This window comes from Uloborus diversus, chromosome 10, assembly GCF_026930045.1.
Source record: "Uloborus diversus isolate 005 chromosome 10, Udiv.v.3.1, whole genome shotgun sequence".
Lineage (NCBI taxonomy): Eukaryota > Metazoa > Arthropoda > Arachnida > Araneae > Uloboridae > Uloborus > Uloborus diversus.
Window position 1 is genome coordinate 92,179,301 of NC_072740.1, and position 20,835 is coordinate 92,200,135.

At 32.7% G+C, this 20,835-nt stretch overlaps 1 protein-coding gene across 1 annotated transcript in view; it reads left to right on the forward strand.

Moving 5' to 3' along the window:
- Positions 1 to 469: 469 nt before the first annotated feature.
- The window catches only part of LOC129231091 (coiled-coil domain-containing protein 186-like), a 53,988-nt gene continuing 33,622 nt past the window's right edge, over positions 470 to 20,835 (forward strand). Inside the window, exons 1-3 of the mRNA XM_054865338.1 lie at positions 470 to 1,743; positions 16,253 to 16,424; positions 20,441 to 20,653. Coding sequence (XP_054721313.1) covers positions 470 to 1,743; positions 16,253 to 16,424; positions 20,441 to 20,653 — 1,659 coding nt within the window. The remainder of the gene's footprint in view (positions 1,744 to 16,252; positions 16,425 to 20,440; positions 20,654 to 20,835) is intronic.

Sequence of the window (20,835 nt, forward strand, 5' to 3'; positions counted from 1 at the left end):
TGAGGTACCGTAACCCCTTAAAGTGCAAAATCCTTTCTTTCGTAAATAACTGCAGTCTCATGCACTTTTTAACTACTAGAAGATTATGTTATGTTGAAAAAAACCAGAAAATTATAAAGGTGCATCATTGTTACGTAGTTTGTGAATTCTCCATGAATTCGCTTATCCGCAGTTACGAAGCTACTCTATTCCACGGTTAATCGGGAGTCTACTGCATGCTAATTGTTAACCAGTTATGTATAAATTTCATTTGAATTTTCTTCAAATAAAGTTTCTCACTTTATAAAATTCATAGTTGTGTGTACAATTTCATGACAATAAATAATGTTTAATGATCAGTTCACTTTTTTGCAGGCTCTTGTTCATAAGAATGGATGATATTTTCCTTGTAGCAATTTATGTCTTTAGTCTTTATTTTTGAAAGACATATCTTCATCCACTGAAAATTTTCAATGCTCAAGATGTTTAGATGTCATTTGAAATGCTTGCAGAAATCAATAATTTGATTTTTGTAACTAAGGAAATGGATCTGACACTCTCACATTCTGATTTGAATGCAAATTCTGGAGATGTTTGTGATGAAGTGAAGCCGAAATGTGTGCAAAATGATTTTGTACAAAATAATTCTGACTTGTCTATTGGAACTTGTGGCGAGAAGAGCTTAGATCAAAATAAAAATAATGAAAGTCATGATCTTGCGAGCAATTATATTTCTGAAAATTCCTTAGCTACAGAAATTAAAGGCCCAGATTTTGATAAGAATGAAACAAGTTCTCTCATTCCTTGTCACACTATTAAACATTCATCAAAAAATATTCTAAAGGAAGATACTTCTCTATTTTTAGAAAATGCAGGATCTTCCCCATTGCATACAAACAATGGAAAAGATTCAGCAAATCTTAACCAAGATAATGAAAATTACTCAGTTCACCAACAAAGTGCAATATTAAAAAATACTCCTGATTTAGAAAATTGTGTATCAAATACTCAAAATGTTGATAATCCTCTGATAGATTCTCATTGTAGTCATACACTAGCCAGTGATGTTACTCTAGCTAAGGATGATACTTTGGTACCTGAACAAATTTCGGAAAAATCATTGCAAAATATCCAAAGCAGAACGGATGATCCTCCAGTCTGCTTAGAAGTTGAAGGTATTGTATCTTCTGAACTGTTAAATGAAACTTTAAACAATAATTCTGTAAATGATGCTCCTAGATTAAAATGTCTTTCAAAAGTTGTATATAAAAATACTTGTGATATGTTTTTAAATTCAGTTATGCCTTCTACAGTTTCATCTGAACTTACTGAATGTAATTCTAGTGATATCAATAGCACAGAATCGACAAAACTTGTGAATCATAGTAACTCTTCTAACAACAAAAGTATTGTAACAAACTCTTTGGAAACCCATAGTACAAAAGATCTTTTGGTTCAAAACCAGTTTTCTAATAATTCAAGTTTTCTTCAAAGTTTAGAAAGTGATTGCAGAAATGTAAATAATGTTTCTGAACTTGTTAATGGTAAACACCTAATTTCTTCAAAGCAAAGCTTTTCTTCCTCTTCTGAAAGTTTTGAGTATGACAACAGTAGTAAGAATCTTGTTCAATCCCCAACAAATAGTATAAGCACAGAAAATTCTGAACAGATGTGTGATGATATGACTGGAGATATTGACTTAACCAGGCATTATGCAGCTGAGGGTACTCACCAAATCAGTGAGCAAGAATCTGTGGATCCCAAGTAAGTATTATTTTTGATGAATTCGGGTGGCTGAAAAATTTTCAGTTCAAGAGTTCACTTTTCTTTCTTTTATCTCAAGAAAGATATTTCTTTATTAGAAAGGGTTCATAGATGGGTTACTAGGCTAGTAAATTTCAGATTTAAATTTTGATATTTCACTAAAAAAGCTTAGTGTGTATAGTCTTAAGCATTTTTAAAAATATTTTTAACAGTCAAAATGTTTGATATTTTTGTGTTTAACAGAATATTTAAAATGTAATGTTTTAAAATTCTAATTGCTCTCCCCCCCTCCTGGTTTCCTCAGTATTGAATATTTGTTTAAAATACAAAGTGTAAAATTTGCTTCATAAAATTTTAAAGTATATTTATAGAGATACCCATTTGAAAAAATATCTGAAAACTCCTAGAGTAGAATACCTTTATAAAGCCAACTTATAAAATGCACAGCTTTTCAGAGGCAAACAGTAAGTTGTACTCTGTTTTGCCTTTTTAACGCAGTTCTTTGGCAAATTAAATGTTGAAAGCTTTCCCATCTTCCTATATTAGTTCAAAGCTTTTAAATGATTGTTAGTATTCACAATAAATAAGTACCAAATTGTTCTTGTAAATGCAACTTGGAAACAGTAAAATAACCTTAAATTTAATATTTTTAATAAATCACTTTTATATTTTTAACTAGCTGACCCAGCCATGGGTTGCTGTGGCTGAGAATGGAAATAATTTTTTACTCGTCATTTTTATACGAACAAATTAATATTTTCAGCAAAGCTGGAAAAAGTTCAGTTGATTTTAAATCACAGGGAATTGAGAATGGTCCTGTTTGGCCAAAGTTAAATTTAGTAACTACTAAGTAAATTTTCTATAGTAAAAGCATTACTTTCTATACTTACATTTATTAAATTTAGTAAGTACACTGTACGAACGATTCAGAAACATTCCTGGAAAATAATGGGCAGCTGATGTGCCCAATTTCTACCAGTAAGATACCTTACAAAAACAAGGGACGTTTTCTGCTAAAATTCAGTAACATTCCTGAAATTATCCGGGAAGCCTCCTGAAAATTTCAGAAATCTTTACGTTTGTAGCCAGTTGTGTTTCTGGAACATTAGAGAAAACTTAGGTAGGTATAATATAATAGCTTGGCACTTTCTTGATTTAACTAGAAAGTTCCATAAGCAGTATTGCAAACATGGCCAAAGTCAGGCCAGAATTGCTAGCAAGTATCCAGCATTGTACTCGCCTGTAATTCTTGCACAGCAACGTCGTCCATACTTATTTGCTCCCTTTGGGAACTTAATTAGCATGGATGGACTGTAATCAAACTGAAGCCAATACACTTTATAAATACGCTCAGTTAATCTTTGAACTGGAAGCTAAAAATATTTTTCGCAACAGTGAGAAATCTGCATTCGTGCAACTTGGTGCAATTCAGAGAACTTTTAGACAATGATGCTTGATTTTGCCAGGAAATGGACAAAAACCATTGAAATCCTGAAACGTTACATGGAAATACTCAGAAACATTTCGGAATTTTTTTGCGGTGTACTTACTTTGGCAAAGGGTGCAAAATAACTTGAAAGTGGTAGCAGGGTTCGTACGCCCTTGAAAAACCTTGAAAAGTGCTTGAAAAAAAAAGTTCATTTTCAAGTGCTTGAAAACCTTGAAAAAGTTTTAAAACCTTGAAAAAGTTTCTTAGTGCTTAAATTCTCTCAAAAATCAACGAATTGTGCTTAGAAGTTTTAAAAAAGTATTTCACCAATGCAATTTTCTTAACATGTGTTCAGTATGCAACATCGCGAAAAATTGCTTCCGTGTTTGGGATTTCAATCCTTTTGCATCTTGTAAATGTTTTGATGTTTCTTACAACCGAAAGGTATTTTGACATATGGTACCTTAGATTAGTTTATGTTTTGTTTAATTTCATTAATTAACAAAGAAATTAATTTGGAAACCATGACAACATTGAACTTACTCGGGTTTCGCGGAAAATTGCTCTTGTGTTTGAAATTTCAATCTTTTTGCATCCTGCAAATATTTAAATATTTTGGCTAATAAAATGTTAGTTTCGCATATGCTACCTTAGATTAGTATATTTTTTGTTTAATTTTAATAAAAAACAAATAAATTTATTTCATGGGAAACATACCACGTCGAACGAACTCAGACTTTGCGAAAAATTGCTTCTCATGTTTGAAATTTCAATCTTTTTGCATCTTGCAAATATTTAAATATATTCACTAATCGGATGTTATTTTCATATTTGCTACCGTAGATTAGCATATTTTATGTTTAATTTCAGTAAAATATAAGTTTATTTTATGGGAAACATGACAACATTAAACTTAATTCGCGAAAATTTGCTTCCCTTGTTTGAGATTTCAATCCTTTTGCATTTTGTAAATATTTTTATATTTTTGGCAATTAGTAGTTATTTTGACACTGCTACATCAGATTAGCTTATTTTATTTTTTATTTTAATAACTAAAGAGTTAAAGAATTTATTACCTTGGTCTTGTTTAATTATTTGCTTATTTATTTTTGCAATTTTCAATGATTATCTTTACCTAATTTTTGGTCATAACAGATTTTTTTTTAAAAAATTTAAATTTCTGCAGTTAAGCACCTAACAAATTAACTTAAAGTTTGTATTTTAAATATAAAGTTGATTTATATAATTTTATTTATAAGTGCATCATTTTTTTATGTCTGCTAAAATAAAGTGTATAACAGGGGTGGTTGTGTTATGATTATTCACTTGAAATCCAGTAGTGTTCGTTTTTATGCTTTTACCTCCCTATATCTCCAATTTTCCCCTTTTCCTCAAATGTTCAAAATTACTACTTTATTAAGGTTGTGGGTACTTGGAGCTTACTGAAAGAGGCTTTAATCAGCAAAGGGGTAGATAGCTTGAGGAAGGTCATTCATCTTCATTTGGATCTAATAAATTGACAAGTACCAGCCTAGCTAGGCCCAGTGCCTGTTGCTGGTTATCAACAGGCACTGGGCATGGTATTTCTATGCAGAATATTTTGACTTAATAAACTATTTTATGAATTGTATGCATAGCAAAAGTTATTGTTATACATATGTATATTCAAGTAATAGGGGTCTTAGTTTTAAAAATTATTCCCCCCCCCCGCCCCATTTTGCTCTTTGAAACTTTCAGGTAATTTTTTATGAACTCACAAATCACAATTACACCTGAATATTATTGCCTTTCTAAATTTAAATTCTAATTTCTACAATAACCCTTTTTTTCCCAAAATAAAACTATTTTTGTCATAATATATGTCAACTTCTTGTGAATCTTTTCAATTTCGAAATATGGCTCTATAAATCTGAACTTGCACATTTATTGTCTATTGCAAGTTAATCAATGAAAGCTGAATAGGCTCAAGTTTGCATTCAGAGTATTTGTCACTGCTTAAGCTGCTTTTGTATATTTTGAGGTGTAGAGACTTGACTGTGGACTTTCATAAACTTTTCTTACTTCCTAATTTTTAAATTTCGTCGAGGACAGTTGAAATGCCTTATTGGCTGAACAGCTAATAAATACATACGAATAATTGATTTGCATCCTTATAAATGATTTGCAAACCTAATATTTTTAGAACTTAACAGTGCAAACTGAAATAACTTTCTGGGTAGTGTTTTTGTCCTAGCCGCCCTTATATTGTAATAAACCACTGTATAGATATTGGAAATAAATGTTGAAACCGGGGGGGGGGAGTGACTTCAAAAACTCCTCTCTGGCAATGCCATTGAACTTGGATATTTTAGTTTCTTCCCATAAAAGTTAAAAGCACTTATGAAAGGTTTTTTTTTAAGTATTAATTTGCTGATTCTAGAAAATATACAAACCTCTGAATGCTGCAACCTTTGAAAAACCTCAAAATTAAACCTCTTGGTATCTGCTTCTCTTTATGACCAAACTTTTCAAACATTTTCAGAAAGACTTTCAACGCAGTAGATCTTTCATCAAAGCGTCTCTCCTTGTAGAAAAAGCAATTTTGTTTTCCTATACTTTTTTGTATTATTGCATTATTTCTATGTGTTTGTAGTAAATGAAATCTGCATACAATATTTTTAGTACAAATTTATGATATTGCCTTGAAAACATAATTTTTTACCTTGAAAAGTACTTGAAAAGTGCTTGAATTTTTTTCTGCCTAAAGGGTATGAACCCTGGGTAGGTAAAGTATCAGATTTTTGAAATTAAGCATTAACCAATATACAGTTTTTGTAGGTACATTTTATTCATCTAAGCTTTAACTATAATTTTTAATCAATGAGTTCTCACAAAATATACTAAATTAATTGACAAGCTATAAAAGTGGTATTTTATAAATAAGGTAGATAACATTGATTTCGAACTATTGTTTCAATTATTTTAAATTATTAAAATTGAAAATTATCTTTGTTCTAATCAGTTCACAATATTTTTGGTTCATCTGTCTTTTGCTAACAGGAACAGATTTGACGGTCTTTACACACGTGAGTAGACCCATGGGAGAAACTCCTATTTTTCCAATTCCAAACTGACATTGTTTGGCCTTAAGATCTATTTATGGTTATCGGGAAAGCTAAGAAGAGCAAAACATGAACCCTTCTAAACTGTATTGGAGATTCTGACGATATCAAAGGAATATATGGCAGCAGGATGGTTGCTCCTTTAAACTTTCAATTAAAAATTCTTGCTTCAAGAACATTTCCGGTGATGCTTTTGATAAATATACTTGTATATTTGGGAAAATCTAGATAGGTTTAAATTTTGGAGAAGATTAATTAGTGAACCAATTTTCAACTGGAGATTGTGTGGTATCATTCCTGGAATATCCAAAGAATTTAAAATTCAGTTGGAACCTTTATGGACTATTTCTAATCAGCAACGTGTCGATTGATTTTAAATGACTTCAAATTACCGAGCAGCAACTGTTGCATTTAAAAGTTAATTGCGTCTGCATTAACGTGATTTGCTGCCAAAATAGCGCGATTACAGAAGCAATCATGATAAAAAAAATTAAATTCATTCTGGAATACACTCTCAATTAGTTCACTTTTTGTCTCAACGGCAGTGCAGAAATTGTCTGGTTTGATGTACTGTGTATTTTTATGCATTTCAATTTCACCGTTTCCAATACCCAGCAATTGCATAGAAAATACTTGTGCAAATATATCATTTTGCATTGATTTCATCGGAATAACTGGTAATGTCTGCCGGAAGTCCCCAGACAGTATTCAGATAATGCCACCTAAAAGTTTATCGTTGCCTTTCAAATCTTGCATACTCCTATGATGTGCTTTGAATGAATGCATTTGCTCATTGGCCATATTACCGTAATTTCGGGTAGATAAGCCGCGGCTTATACGTGTTTTGAAGTTGAAATTTAACATCTGCGGCGTATCGGCCAGGGCGGCGTATCTGAAGAAATTTCCCCCCCACCATTCTTTCTTAGTGCTTTTCATGTTCGCCCAATCGAGTGGTAATGTTAAAATTCATTAAAAAACGCTAGTAGAACTCTCAAATTGCACCATGAAACAGGTTTTTCATTAAATTTAATTTCTCCCACCCTAAAACCTGCGTTAGTTTGCGCCGATTTTACCGCTTTTCGCTGTTGTTGTTCTTTCCAGCGTTGCCAGATTCGTGATGATAACATACGTTTCACTAGGCTGAAAAATGGAGGAATCGCTAGCTTTTCTGAGTTAGAGTCCCTATAGTCTGAGTAATGTTTTAAAATGTCTCGATGATAAATTTAAAAAAAAAAAAAAAGAATCGATAAAGGGTAAACAATTTTTAATGAACTGCTAAGTATAACAATGATTTGAAAACTTTTCATCCAACCAATTGTAGATGTCATCTGGCAACACTGGTTTTTTTGTGAAACCGTAGCATTTTCTGATTTTTTTTTACACGAAGTTTATTCCATTTTTATCTGTTAACAAATGCAGTTGCTTGTTACAGCTTTGTTCTAACTAAAATAAATGATCGCATCCGTACATATGTATATATAGAGGGTGTGGGGCGCCATGGTTTGATACGCTCTTCTGCGGCGTATACGATAGGGCGGCTTATCCGATGAACTTTTGTTTTTAGTTAGTAAATTATTGCATGTGCGGCGTATACGATAGGGCGGCTTATCTACCCGAAATTACGGTACACTTATCTCAAATTATAATTGCACTCTTTTGCTACACTACAGCCATTCCTCATTTTTTTTCTTTAATGTTACACATTGCGTTTGATTTGTTATGAATATCTAATAGGCAACTTGAAAGCTGAATGTGCTGTTCGTCTACCATCTAAAAAAGTAACAGCAATGGCCTGACCGTGCAGTTGTCACTGCAATTTTCTGTTGCGACCATATCTTTGTAAGAATTAATGATATTAAAAATTTCTTGGGAAAAAAGAAAGAAAGAAAAGAAATGTTTTCTTCTTTAATTCAGCTACCTTCCAGAATTGATTCTGGAATCTTTCTGAAGAATCCAGTAGTCTTCTTGGTTAAAGCCAGTTATGTGTCTGCACCTTCAGAGAAGCCTAACGTAGGTTTAATATAATTGCTTGGGAACTTCTTGCTTTTCCAAGAAAGCTCTCAACGCATTAATGGCATCATATCCAAAGCTAAGACACTCTCAAGCACATAGCTCGAATGCAACTTATTTGCAATTCTTGCATAGCTTTGTGATCCAAATATTTATTCGCTCGCATTGGGAGCTGAGCCACATATCGTATCTGATCTGGACATATCGTAATCAAGCTGAAACTTATTAAATACGTTCAGTTAATCTTGGTACTAGTGGGGGAAAATATTTTTCACAACGGTGAGAAATCTGCATTCCTGCAATTTGTAGCAATTCAGGAAACATTTTGACTAAGATAGTTGATTTGCTCAGGAAGTGAATAAAAACCTGTGACATCCCGAAAAGTTCTGCGAAAATAATAAGTAACGTGTCGGAGTTTTTTTTTAGAATATTATTTTAGGACTAAGTCAAACGATATTAGAGTTGCATCAATAAATTAACTTAGAATAGCTTAGAGCTTTTAGAACTAAACAATTAATACACACTATTATTGTATAATTAATATGTAATCTGCACTAAACATTATAAAAACTATCCTATCTCTTAAGTTGGATCAAATGACAAATAGGTATGAAATTTGATACAAATTGGTAGATTAGTTTTGAAGTTTATCCCGAACAAACATCATGTTTTATATATATATATAGACTAGCTGTACTCGACGCGCGTTGTTACGCCAACAAAAAAATACATCATTATACTGATTTTCATGACAATCGGTTGAACGGGGGCAGAAGTTGCTACTCTGCAGTGCCACCTAGTGGCGAGTGGCTTCAATGAGCATATTATGCACCTTCTCCCTGGAAAAATACATATATATAGCAATTTTCATAATAATCGGTCCAGGTATCAAGTGAAGCCGTGACTATACTCAAATTTTGTACTCACGCAGTTTGCAAGATCAATCAATCGCTAAAAATATCAAATAGAAAAAGTTTTAAATCCCCCCGTTGCATGAAAAGCCATAAAATAATAAAGAAAGAATTTATTTGTTCAAACTCCAGAAAAATGACAACAACTAACTTCTTATCAATGAGATCTTTCATGCGAATTAATTTCTGCAGCCGATAATTTTATTCGTATTTATCCGATGGATTGTGACTTAGATTGGAATAAAAAAGGAACTATCGATCGGATTTTTTTCGAACTGGTCTATAAACATTCCCAGTACCAAAAATAACAAACGGTGAAAGTTTCAGCCAAATCTGCCGGGTAGTTTTTGAGTTCATGGAAGACATACAGACAAACATTCATTTTTATATATATAGATGAAAATGGAATCAATGACATTTTTAAAAATGTACTTGTAGTAATTTAGCAAAAAAAAAAAACTGAAACTAATTCCTATATGCCTGAAATACGTTATTCTGATTTGTTTTGCATAATATTCGATAATCATAGTAAAAAAAAAGAATTAAGCATATATATGGTCAACAGCAAGGGCGGCCATATGCAAAATTTTAAGGGGGGGGGGGGGCTCAGATATTTTCTCCATGGGTTCAGCAGGTATTTTCTCCATAGAAACCGATTTCAGTACAGATTCGAGTTATTAAAATTTGACATTTTGAATAACTTATTCATTAATTGCTGGAGAAGAAATGTTTTTACATTTTTGCAAAGAAAAAAGTACTAAAAGCAAGAGAAAGTTCTAATTTCAATGGGGGGGGGGGGGCTTGAGCTCCCTCTTGCCCCCCCCCCTCCCATATGGGCTCCCTTTGTCAACAGCTTCCGGAAACTTGTAATTAAAGCGTCTTTCGTCAAATAAAGGTTCAGGCAATAGCTTTAATTTGATTAAAATTAATCCAACTTTGGTCTTCCTTTTCTGGAAAAGACCTCGTTTGTGTTGTTACAGTTTCTCATGAATAAAATTTCTGTATTTTCATCATCAATACTACAAATTTGGGCAACAACATACAGTCGAGTAGGCATCTTATGATTTTTAGTGACTATTTCTGCAGCCACAAATCTTCTTACACTTATTCTATGCTTGTGCAAATCATCTGTTCCTGTTATACCCATGCCATTATCTGATTTTTGATCAACCTCATTTTCATCATACACTATTGTGGATACTAAAACATTTTTCAGTGTCCTTAACTGTTAATGGTGAATTTTGAGAACATAGTCATTAATTTTCGATGTGCATTATTGAGTTTTTATGCTTTAACTAATGAGTAAACTGAAATAAAAATTAAAAAGTGTCCCCTCAGCAACAAAAGTGTCTCCTCCACAACAATTTTTATCATCCTATATTTACAGAGAGACTATATATTTTTATATAAATTGAAATTAATTTATCACTTTAAGTTAGTATTTGATACTTTTCAAGTCAAAACGTTTTTGCAGTTTATTAAAAGGGCTAAAAAAACGAAAACGTCATCTAAAAATGTTTTGGCGGGGACAAGTAAAATTTTTTAGTTGCCTAAAATCATTAAATATTATTATTAATTGAAGGATTAAAACAGTTATCATGTTCTAAAAATCGAGGACTGAGATCTTATTTAAGAAAAAAATTATATGACAAGTGCTTTCCAAGTAAATAGGATTAGTTACTGTGTCCCCTCCGCAACATATTTTTCTCAAAAATGCAACTTCAGCTCTAACTTCAAAAAATAAATAAACAACTAATTAAGTTAACATTTTTCTCAAATTTCAAAATATGTAGATTTTAAATATATATAGTTTTAGTATTTGCTGTAGGATTTTTATTTATTTATTTATTTATTTTTTTTTTTTTTTGTGTGTGTGTGTGTGTGTTGGGATCAATTATTGTGGTTTCACCCTCAATTAAGAAGAAAAATAAATATTGTCCGCAATTTTCTTGCTAAAGACAATTTTCTTGCTAAATTCAAAACTCTCATTTTTAGACAATTTTTAGTAAATCTAATGGTAAAGAGATTTGGGGGCCCCCTCCGGAATTTTTTTCAAAGTTAAAGTCAGTTTCATGCATTCTTTGGCGATGTTAGGGGGTTGGGATTTCTCAAGAAAATTTTCTGTAATCGAAATGTTAAAAAACGCATTTTTAGGTTATCTTTGGATACGTTACGAGAATGTTGAAGGTTCGGGGGTGCTGTCTGAAAAGTTTTTCGACAAAACTGGGCAAAAACAGTTGGCCATCTTTAGTTTCGTAAGAACGTCCCCTAACGCCGAAAAAAACTAGATATTCCTCCCGAAATTTTTCGAAATTGAAATAAATTTTCGGTTATCTTTGATCACTTGAACATGGGCGGATTTATGGGGAGGGCGGCAATGCCCCCCCCCTCAGTTGTGGGAGGACTTTATATAGTAACAACAAATCTTCCAAAAATTTTAAAAAATCATTATTTTTTCGTTTTTGAATAGTCCAGAAAAGCATGGGTGGATTTATGGGGGGGGGGGGCAAAGGGGGCAATGCCCCCAGTTTTAGGAGGAGTTTATGTAGTAACAACTTATCTTCCAAAATCTTATGACAAAAAAAAATCATGATTTTTTCTTTTTTGAATAGTTCAATTAAAATGAAGAGCATAGCGAAGTTCCTTTTCTGAAGGGAGAAAAGAAAAAGAAAAAACCGAACATTAAATACAAATAGTACAGCTGTCACTGGAATACTGAAAATTGGGCTAAATTCACTATTTTGGACTGAAAACCATTTGGGCAAGTATATAAATGAAAATGTAGGCTAAACGAGCTATGCATTCAGCTGCAACGCATATAATAATTGACGTTTGGGACCCTCCCTCCCCCCTTCGTAATTTGCGCTAACAGAACGATCTACTCGTTATGATTTGTTTTCTCTCTTTTCAGAATGTTTATTTTCAATTTACGTGATTTCAAAAACTAGATGTTTTGGGTTGTTACAGACAAAAGATTTTGAAGAACCTTCTGGATTCACATGTTCAAATGAAATTGGCTGATTTGAAATGTATGCTATTGCAAAAGAAGTACATAGCTAAAAGGTTTTTGTACAGCAAAATATTATCAAATATAACAGTTAACACCGTACTCAACGAATGTATGTAAAAATTAAACAAAAAACTGGAAAAATTGTCCAACCATTGAACAAACAGAACGTAAAATCACTGTAAACAGTGCGTTAATTTTTTAGGTGAAAAAAATAGGAATCTCAATCCCTAGCAGTTCAAAACTAAATTTCTGATTTTCCAGAATCATACATTGTAAGGAAAACGTCTGAATAAAAGAAAAAGTGAGGGAGATATATTTCTGGCACGGAAGTTTTGCACAACTCTTGTAAGATCGCATTATTACCTGATGTAATGTTTTTATAACTGTGTTTTCTTTATTTTTTAAAGGAAAAAATTTGTATGTATGAAACTAATAGTTAGAACTGTACTTCATGCGCTTGGAAAATTTTCGGCTTTTTTTTTTTTGAGAAAGAAAAGTAAATACTATCGCATACTGAATAAACTTCAGTTATCTGAATGTTCTGATTAATTTAATCTTTTTACTTAGAGGGAAAGTACCATTTTCCTTACTTTCTAAATACTGTTTCAAAATTAAGGTAAGTCATAATCATCAAAGTCTAAATGAGACAGTTATTGTCATTATTGAAATCTGAGTAATTCAGTCATCAAAAGTTTTGGAGAAATTTGCTGAAATTTGATATAAACCTTACACAGATTGGTAAAATCTTAAAAATCCTTTAAGTGTAAAAACTGACGAATTTTCGTTACTATTACCAAAAATCTGCAGGTAAGAGTGAATTACATGCAGGGCCAGATTTGCCTATAAGATAAACAAGCTATAACTTAGGACCCCTGCTTTGAAGTGGGCCCCTAACTCCCAAAAAATTGTGATTTGTTCCTTTAAAGAATGGAAAGTGCTTGAAAAACTAAATTCATTTTCAAGTACTTGAAAACCTTGAATATGTTGGCCCTCGGGAAAAGGACCAACGGATGTGGAATAGTAAGTTTAGGAGAAATGAAGCAATGGAAACTGAATTTCAATTTAAACAACATTTTATTTAAAACATATGTATATGTAAATAGGAAAAACAAACATTCAACATTTATAAAATCAAATCCCCATAAACAAATTAAATATATTCCCCCCAACATATATCAACAAGAAATATCACATTATTCGTTTTCTCTAAATTTCAGTTCTAAAACGTCCTCAATAAACAACCCTAAACAGCATGCCACATTTCCATGAAAAACTATTGGAAAAATTTCATACCCTTGTAAGTCCACTCACAAGCACTTGGCACACAAAACATGAAGGCCACATCCATCAAAAGGATGAACTTTTGAGTTGAAAAAAACCACACGTCCACTCGTAGACGACAGACCATCCTCTGTCAATTGTCACTGCATTCCAGGCACACCCATACCACGGTAGAGGATTCCTCACCATATGCAGTACAGGAAATTATTTACCTGGTTTCTTTGCGAAACAGGAGAACATTCAGTAGTAGAGTCTATTAGAGGTCACCTCACCATTCGAAGAAATGCCTCACCCTACACTGAACCCGTACGGTCCGACCAGCTCGGAACCTAGGATGAGCAGCTTCGGTCCTCCGGTCCTGTTAAGCCTATTTCAATACATCAACTCTTTTTCTAATTTTATTTTTTACAAAACCGCCTTCCAAACATAGGGTACTGTTTCAGAACTTATCCTGCACCTCAGGCAGGCAAAACGAACTTTAATTTCCCATTTCTTGAACAAACTTCCACGTCCCCTGCGTGGACAAATCAACCAAAGCTCACATGCTCATATCAAAACAAACCGTCTGCAGAACGGAAGCAAATCATAAGAGAGCGATTGATCGATTGACTTTCTATTTAAACTACCACTGTTTCCCCGACGCAATGACGTGACGTCATCAAAATTTGCATCTATTGCCTCTCAAAGCAACTCAACACAGTTACTATTTTAACTGTTGCTATTTTAAATTATCTTCTTCACTGCTTTCAGCAGAAAGATCCTCAAGACCGGGAATCTATTTTTCTCAGATAGGTTTGAATTTACAGGTAAGTTTGAAACAATTTAAAATACAGTCAAGCTTTTTATGAATCTCTCCAAGAACCAAAAAAAATGGCTTTTGCCAACAGAATATTTGGAAATGTGCGACTACAAACCTTAAATTTTAAAATTTCTAACATTGTAGGGGGAGAAATGCCAAAATGTGTCGAATTCAGCTCCTTGCTACATCCTGCATCTAAAATGTAAAAATCATGGTTCTCGCGTTTGTAACATATTACTTGAAAAAAAAATTTGTGACTTACATGCTTCATATCTTGCTATTTATTTATTCCCGAATGCAGAATTTTGGAAATTCTTTTGTATTGATTGCTTTTATCTTACTTTTATTGCATATTGTTAATCTGTTTAGCCCGGGGAATCGAACCCAAGCATCGAACGAGTCTCTAGAAAAACAGAAAGTTCCGCGGCAACCGGAAAATCACACCTCCGTAAAGGAACCTGGGCTCGTGCTGCCATCTGTTGAGCTCGTCTACAACTTTCCGCCTGCAAACTCATTATGACAGATTTAAAAGAACAAACTAAGCTTGAAATTTTGCTTCCTGCTTAAAAAGTCGGCAATGGAATAGCTTAGCAAAAGTTTCAACAGGCTTTCAAGAACAATGCTGTGCACCGTACACAAGTTTTCGAGTGGTTTTTGTGCTTTAAATGTAGTAGCATGAATGTTGAAGATCATGCTCGCTCTGAGCGTCCTTCAACGTCTCGAAATGATGAAAACGTTGAAAAAATCTGCCAAAAAGTCAACAAGAGTTGTCGTTTTAAGATTGACGAAACTTTAGAAGATACAATGAGTTGGAGCTTGAGTGGGCGAAGAATGGTTCCTTCAGCATGATAACGTTCCCGTACACACAGCCTTCACTATTAACTGCTACTTAGCCTCTCAGGGATGGCCAGTTGTTCTTCACCTCCCATACTCGCTAGATCTAGCCCCCGGTCATCTTTTTCTGTTCCTGAGGATGAAAAAAATTCTGAAAGTGAAACGTTTTGATGATGTAGAGACTGTAAAAACTGCTTCACAACGAACACTGGACATGGTCAAAGTTAAAAAGTTCCAGGGGAACTTCTAATAGTGGGAAAAAAAGAATTAACAAGTGTATTGCATCTAAGGGTGAACACTTTGAAGGAGGCTATAGAAGTTTTGTAAATAAACTAATAGATAAGTATTTTAGAACAAAAATCCGGTTATTTTTGGGTCCCCCTTGTAACTAAACGTATAAATGCTATTATAAATATTATTTAAATTTTGTCTTATAAGAATCGTTTAATAACCTACCCTTTAACAGTGATTGAGCTATGAATGACTCACAAAATTAAATAAGATAAACTTATAAATGTCTATAAATCCAAGCTAAAATCTTTGGGAGAGGGAAAATTCTCAATTTGCTGAATGATAATCTCACTTTACCGAATAATAAAATAAGAGCATGCATGCATGTCATACATACATAACATCCATTGAAATGGAAAATTAATGTATCTTTGAAGAACAAATTTAAAATTGAAGAAGAAAAAAAGAATCTCGATGTTGCAATATTATCTCCAAAGTTGTCAAAATAAGGAATAATTTGGGAGTTCACACTGACCTCCCTTCCTGTGAGCCCTCGCCTCTGAATATAAAACATCATTTCTTCATACAAGATTAAATTTTGGGAACACTATCTTTTGCGTTTTTTGAGTCAAGGAAATTTTGCTTCTTTTATAGGAGGGGAGAGCGAGGGAACAGATTTTTAAAAATCTGCCTAAGTGCACCGTGGTGCTAAATTTGGCTCTGATAACACACACCCTCTGATTCCAAGGTAGGCGTTATAATGTTCTTCTGCTGTATGGTAAAATGTTTTGCAGCTTTAAGCTGAAGTTTTCTCTTGCTAAACATTTTCTAGAGCATTGTTATTTATGACTTTAATGTTAATTGCTTTTTTATTTAAAGTGTAATGTTGATTTTAAATTTCAGGTTATCATCAACGTTAGAGAGGTACATATCTCATATCAAAACCCTGAAATGTGAAAATGAAAGTTTAAAACAAGAAATATCTCGTTTGAATAGCACTCTTACTTCTCAAGAAGCAACTCAGAAGAAAGTTGCATCACAAATTCGAGCCCAGTTTACCAGTAAATTAGAAAAGGTAAAATATTTTTGCTGTCTAATGTTAATTTTACTCTTATGTTTCATTTTGGAATGGATGTTCTGAAACCATTTCTGCAAGATTTCCTTATTACACAAAAGTTTTGCAATTAACTACACTTAGTTTCCATTTGCTACTCTAGTCTCCCCTCAATCAAAAATTTGAATTTTAGCACCTGATTTGAAATTATAGTGCATAAATGTTTATTTTGAAGCACCATGCTATTGTAACCCACAATACCACACTGTGCGGCAAAAGAACCCTTTCAAAATGCTTCTGACATTTCGTTGACTGATTCTTATGTAAAATGACTCCCTGAATCCGAATATGACCTCCGCCCCCCCCCCCCTATACGTACCAATTTTTTTAACGGCCCACCAAGTTTTTTTTTCAATTTTCCTTAGTTTCAGAGCATTTATTTATTTATTTTTTGGATGTTAAAGGAGCTTTATATTAACTGGTAACATAGTTTTGGCGGGCAAGAGAGGTACAAAGTTCAGTATCATGGACAGCGGTAGCAAAAGGGGGGACTTGGGGGGGGGGTATACCTTCCAAAAATATTAGGAAAATCACGAAAAAGAATTTTTTTATTCTGCTTTTTTAAGAAGTTTTTTTAAAAAATTGGTGCAGAAGGAGAGTATAAGACTCGCTTCTATGACTCCCAAGTCCAAAAAATTTGTTCGCAATGTGAAAGAAATTAAAAAAAAAAACTATCCCCCCCCCCTCTCTGATTCAGAGCCATTTGTTTTAATTTGGAGGGGGAAACATAGAAACGAGTCCTTTATTTTCAGAAAGAAATGTTAAAAACATCTTTTTGAAGAAAAAAAAGGCAGAATAAAAAATTGTTTTTGCCGATTTTTGAAATGTTTGGGGGTGGATATTCCCCTCCCCCCAAGTCTCCCTTTTTGTTATCAGTGTTCACAATTTTGAACTTTGAGCCCTCCAAAACAATGTTAGCGGTTAATAATGCTCCTTTCTCCGCCAAAGAAAAATAATAGATCTAAAATTAAAGAAAATTTTTTTAAAAAAAGGTGGGGGCTTTTTTATTCAAAAATCGGTACTTGTAGGGGGAAAACGAAGATTATATTCTGATTCAGGGGGTTCAATTTGCAGAAGAATCAGCCGGAATAGCCTCAGAAGCATTAGAATTTTTTTTTTTTGCTGCACAGTGTGTTTGGGGGCGGGGTGCCCCCCAAGTTTTCCTTTTTGCTACATATGCGCATCATTTTGAGCTTTGCACATCTCTAGTCATTCAGAATAATGTTTATGGTTATTATAATGCTCTTTTTCTCCTCCAAATTAAAAAAAAAATGACTGAATCAGAAGAGATGGGCGGGGAGGTTTTAAAAAGGGGCGTGATGGGGGTAAAGATGGTCGTATTTGTAAATAAGGGGTCATTTTACATAAGAATCAGCTAGAAGAATGTCTTTTTGAATGAAGACCAGAGATTCAACTCGTATGCAACATGCAACATTCACATGGTAGTTTTTTTTTTTTTTTTAATTTTTTTAACATCTCGAAACTTTTTTTGGATGTGGGAGTCATAGAAACGAGTTCTATACTCTCATTCTGCAAAAAAAAATTTTTATAGACATCTTTTTAAAAAAAGCAGAATAAAAAAATCGTTTTTTGTAATTTTTCTAATATTTTCGGAGGTATACCCCCCAAGTCTCCCCTTTTGCTATCAGTGTCCATAAACTTAAACTTTGAACCTCTCTTGCCCACCAAAACTATGTTAGCAGTTAATGTAAAGCTCCTATAGGCTCCAAAAATAATAATTTCTCTGTAAGTAAGGAAAATTGAAAAGACTTGGAGCCTTTTAAAGAGAATTGGTACATATAGGAGGAAAAGGGAGGTCATATTCGGATTCAGGGGGTCATTTTACACAAGAATCAGCTGACGAAATGTCAGAAGCATTTTGAAGGGTTTAATCTTAACTTGGAAAATTGATAAAATGTAGAATTTAGATTGATTTTGAAGTTTCCCCATTACACTTGAGTGTTAAATCAAGAGAAATTATACTGAATAGGAGGGGAGGAACCATTCAAAATGCTTTTGAAATTATTCATGCTGATTCCTATGTAATGACCTTGAATCCAAATCTGACAACCAGTTTTCCTCATCACACCTCCCTTTTTGGAAATAATGTCACCCTCTTATTTTTTTTTCTTTTCAGTTTTCGTCAATTTCACAGTTCAAATTTTTATTTGGAGTGGAAGGGAGCATTTTATTAACAATTAACATTCTTCTGAACAGCTAGAGAGGTTTAAAGTTCTAGAGCATGCTCATTTGTAACAATTTAGGTGACTCCCGCTGGTATCCCCCCGCCCTAAAGTAGTTAAAAAACCATCAAAATCTACCTTTTTTTCTGTGAATTATTTTTACAATTCATTCACTTATTTTCTAATATAAAACCAGAGTATCAGACTCATTCTTATGAGCCCTATGTCTCCTCTTTTCTATAGATATAGTGCTCTGTTTTTCACTATTTTGAAGACTAAATTGCATCTTGTCCTGTATGAAGAAAACAATGTTTAAAAGACATAATGTACCCTAGTGCAACCTTTTATGGTTAGCAATTTATTTTCCCTAATTTTGATTTGAAGCAGTGTATGAAGTATTAGGAGTGCGCAGCATTATAAATAATTTTTGAACTGTTTCTCTGTAGAGAGATCTTATTCTTAAGTTGTTTGTTAGTGCAGTGACTTTCACCATTTGGTCCTTCCATACAGATTCAACGGATGAGTGCGCTCGATCATTTTTAATTTTTTTGAAACTCATATCCATATTTTGCACTTGTTTAGGCAAGTTACATAAGTTAATGTACAGAGCGTATGTTTATGTATTGAAAATTTGTATGTGTAGATAGTCTATAAATTAACTACTTAAGCTGTCAATCTAGTATGAACTACTCATTCATATCCAAATATTTCTAAGTTATCAAATTAAAATAGTTTTTTTTATACTTAAAATATGTTTTTTCAGTATAATATATTACATAGGCCATTTAAGAAAGTGCAATGAAGTTTTCACACTTTTTATTTCTGTTTTAGTGCATAAATTAACTAGCAAAATTGCTCAATTTCAAAGACCTGTATCTTTTTTACAAACCAAATACACAAAACAATATATATAACATGTATAGTACTTGAATGGAATACTCAATTGGCCAAGAAATTTTATTTTTAATTCCATCCCCTTTTGGTTTACAGGGGTCTAAAAATGTCATTTTTTGTCATTTTTCTGATCTTTGAGGGGCTGTAACCAATAAAGGGTAAGCAAACCACACAGCAACAGTTACATATTCTCATTAGCATGGTTCTAGTGGTTAGTTTTTGCCGTATTTCATTTTGTGTTTCCGTCCCCTATGTGAGTTATCCCCCCTTTGAAATGAGTAAAAATTTTACATTTGACCACATAAAATTTGAACTTTAACATGTTGCCGTTATTTTAACTATTAATTTACAGCCACGTAACTCAGCATGTAAGACTATCACCTTATGCACTTTAACATCAAAGCATAAAATTAACTGCCATAAATGTAATTCAAATAGATTTTGGCCAAAATGCAAAGGTCTAAAAATCCCATTTTTGACTGTGAAAATCAATTTTGATGACCTAATAAATCAAGGGTTAAGGTTAGAGAAAAAATAAAAGTGATTTTAAACATCATTTATATGCATCTTTTTGGGATATGAGTTTCAAAAAAATTAAAAATGGTCGAGCGTACTCATCCGTTGAATCTGTATGGAATGACCCCATTAACAAGTATTCTAACCACTTTTTTCAGTTTCAGTTTTTATAGTCATTTCAACTAAAAATAAGAAAATTATTGTACAGTATATTTTTTCTTATTTGGGAAAAAATTGCATTGTTACCTTTATTAAATGACAAAATAATTATTGAATTTTCTGTTACTTTGTAATTGTTTATTTAAAAAAGAATTTTTAACATTTTTGTCATTTTATAATTAATATACAATTTAATTTTTAATATTGTTATATTTTATGTTTTAGTTAGCAAAAGACTGCAATATGCTTCAAAAAGAAAAGGAATCCATTGTTATTCGTTATGCAAACAGTGAAAAAGAGGTCATAATGGAAAAAAAAGCTCAGCAAGATTTGGAAAAAAAGTTAAAGGAAGCAAATAAGGAACGTGAATCATTACTGTTGAAATTAAAGAATATTGCTTCAGAAAATAATAAACTTACTGTTGCTCTGGAAAATAAAGTAGGTATTGTAATATATACTTAATACATGCATAAATGTTTGTTAGTTGTTTATCTAGTGTTGTAAAAATATATAAATGCATGCTGATTTTAAAATGGAATATTAGTTTTTTTATTTTAATTTTTTAAATTTTTCTACGATTTTTGTGCTTGGCTATTGAAAATACAAATTGATCATCTATC